At 41.9% G+C, this 2,286-nt stretch overlaps 1 protein-coding gene across 1 annotated transcript in view; it reads right to left on the minus strand.

Moving 5' to 3' along the window:
- Positions 1-274: 274 nt before the first annotated feature.
- Positions 275-2,286, minus strand: part of EAH_00006860 (vacuolar proton-translocating ATPase subunit, putative) — a gene marked incomplete at both ends in the record, with an annotated part of 4,795 nt that continues 2,783 nt past the window's right edge. The window contains 2 exons of the mRNA XM_013396035.1: positions 275-1,291; positions 1,794-2,141. Coding sequence (XP_013251489.1) covers positions 275-1,291; positions 1,794-2,141 — 1,365 coding nt within the window. The remainder of the gene's footprint in view (positions 1,292-1,793; positions 2,142-2,286) is intronic.

Raw genomic sequence — 2,286 nt, forward strand, 5'->3', positions numbered from 1 at the left:
ACCGCAAGCTCAGCTTGCATTGGTTGTTCTATAATACACGCCGCGATATATAAGCTATTATACGATGTACAGCATTATAATAATACAATATAAATAGATAGATAGATAGAAATATATATGCACAGCATATATGGTATAGGGTATGATATTGCAAAACATAATATAAATCAACGGTCACACCCCTTAACATATATATGTATATATATACATACACATATATACATACATATAAATAATATATATATATATATATATATATATATATATATATTATTCAAGTAGGCTTCGCCCGCACCACCACCATGAAGTCGAGAGGGGCGAATTTATGACCGTCTCCTTTGAAAAATTTGTTTTGAAATTCTACCCACTGCAGGCGCAGCGCATGCAGAGCAACTTCAAGGAGATCCATGCATAAGATAACTCCAAAGGTGATGAATGCAAATAGAGCGAACACAAAAAACAAAACAACCGATACCAGCGCGGTGTTATCAGACAGCTCCAGGGCGCGTACAACAGTCTGCGAATAAAATACTAAAGAAAGCTGTTGATGAGCAAGAGACAATGCCCAGAGACGCAGATATGAAGCTGTATTTGATATCGTTCCCAGTACAAACTCTATCGTTTCAATCATTTGAAATATAAACAAGTCCCCAGCGCCAGCTGCTTCATGCTCTCCTTTCCCTCCCTCATTATCTTCCTGTTCCATTTGCTGCTGCAGATGCTGCTGCTGTTGTGTTGCTGCTGCAGCAGCAGCACCACTCGCCCCTACTTCTAAGAGGTGCTGCGGTAACTCCTGCTCCTGCTGCTTCGCTGCAGCAGCTGCTGCCTCTTTCTCTGAACGTTTCTTCCGCAGCAGCAGCACCGTAGGCTTCACAAGCAGCATCACGGGGATAGTAAGAACAACAAGAAGCAGCAGAATACGCTCAACTGTCTGCTGATGAGAGTATAGCTGCTCTTCAGGCTTAACTTCACCCATCATACACATATTAATAATAGCGCTGATAAGGTTTGGCTTGTTATACGTTAAAGGCGTTACCCATTTGTAAACAACCATGAAATTCATATAGCCAATTAAAACCATAAGAAATACAAACTGGGGAATAAATTCAAAGAAAAAATCCAGCAAGTCCTTGAAGTGTAGAGCATTCATTCCCTTCATAATCACCCCTACACCCATATGTACAACCGCAATCAATACAGATAACTTCATCTTAATTGAATTCGTCATCAACAATTCATTCGTTGCCCCTTTCCATGCTGGATCAATCCCGAACGGATACGGATCCTCCCCCTTTAAACAAAAACACACAACCCAACAAACACACCAACTCTAACCCAGCAGCAGCAGCAGCAGCAGAGGCAGCAGCAGCAGCAGAGGCAGCTGCAGCAGCTAGAAGCAGCAGCAGCACGACCCATCCCATGCAGAAACAGCAACAATACCACCAGCAGAAGAAACAGCATCATCTGTGGCAGCATTATGATTGGCAATAGCGGCACCATTAAGAGCAGCAGCAGCAAAAACCAGCAGCACAATCAACAACAGCAGCAAACCATCATCATCCACACTAGCAGCACAAGCAAAAGCAGTATCATTAGCAGCAGCAGCAGCATAAGCATCATAATCAGCAGCGGCAGCGAAACCACCACCAACATCCTCAGCAGCAGCACCACCATCATCAAGATACTAAGCGTTAGGCTATCACCAACAGCAGCAGCAGCAGCAGCAACACCATCAGCAGCAGCACCAACGGCAGCAGCAGCAGCAGCATCATGAGAATAAGCGTTAAGCTCACCACTTGCTGCAAGCGAATGGCTCCACTGACATCTTTTGCTCCTTCTTCTGTCCACTTGGATCCGAAGATATCGACTCCAAGGGCGAATATATCATTATATAGAAACCCAACATAAAAAGCAAAGAAACCCATCAATGCAAGCATATAACGAAAGGGAAGAAAGCTCGAAAACATCCCTCCACTCGTCTTAATCCTTCCATTAAACAAAACCAAGTATAAACCCAGAAAAAATAATATCCCCCCATGCCCAATGTCTCCATACATAACTCCAAACAAAAACGGAAATGTAACAGAAGTAAGAAATGCTGGATTTGCTTCTTCATAACGAGGCACTCCGTATGTATCCACCTGTACATACACCACAAAACAAACAAAACAAATAAACAAACAAATAAATAAATACTATCAACTCTTCACACTTCTTTCATTCAAATACACCCTATTCTGTGCAATCATTCTGGTTATATTCATATATATATATATATATATATAT

This window comes from Eimeria acervulina, genomic scaffold (genome assembly GCF_000499425.1).
Source record: "Eimeria acervulina Houghton genomic scaffold, Eah_scaff30, whole genome shotgun sequence".
NCBI classification, from domain to species: Eukaryota; Apicomplexa; class Conoidasida; order Eucoccidiorida; family Eimeriidae; genus Eimeria; species Eimeria acervulina.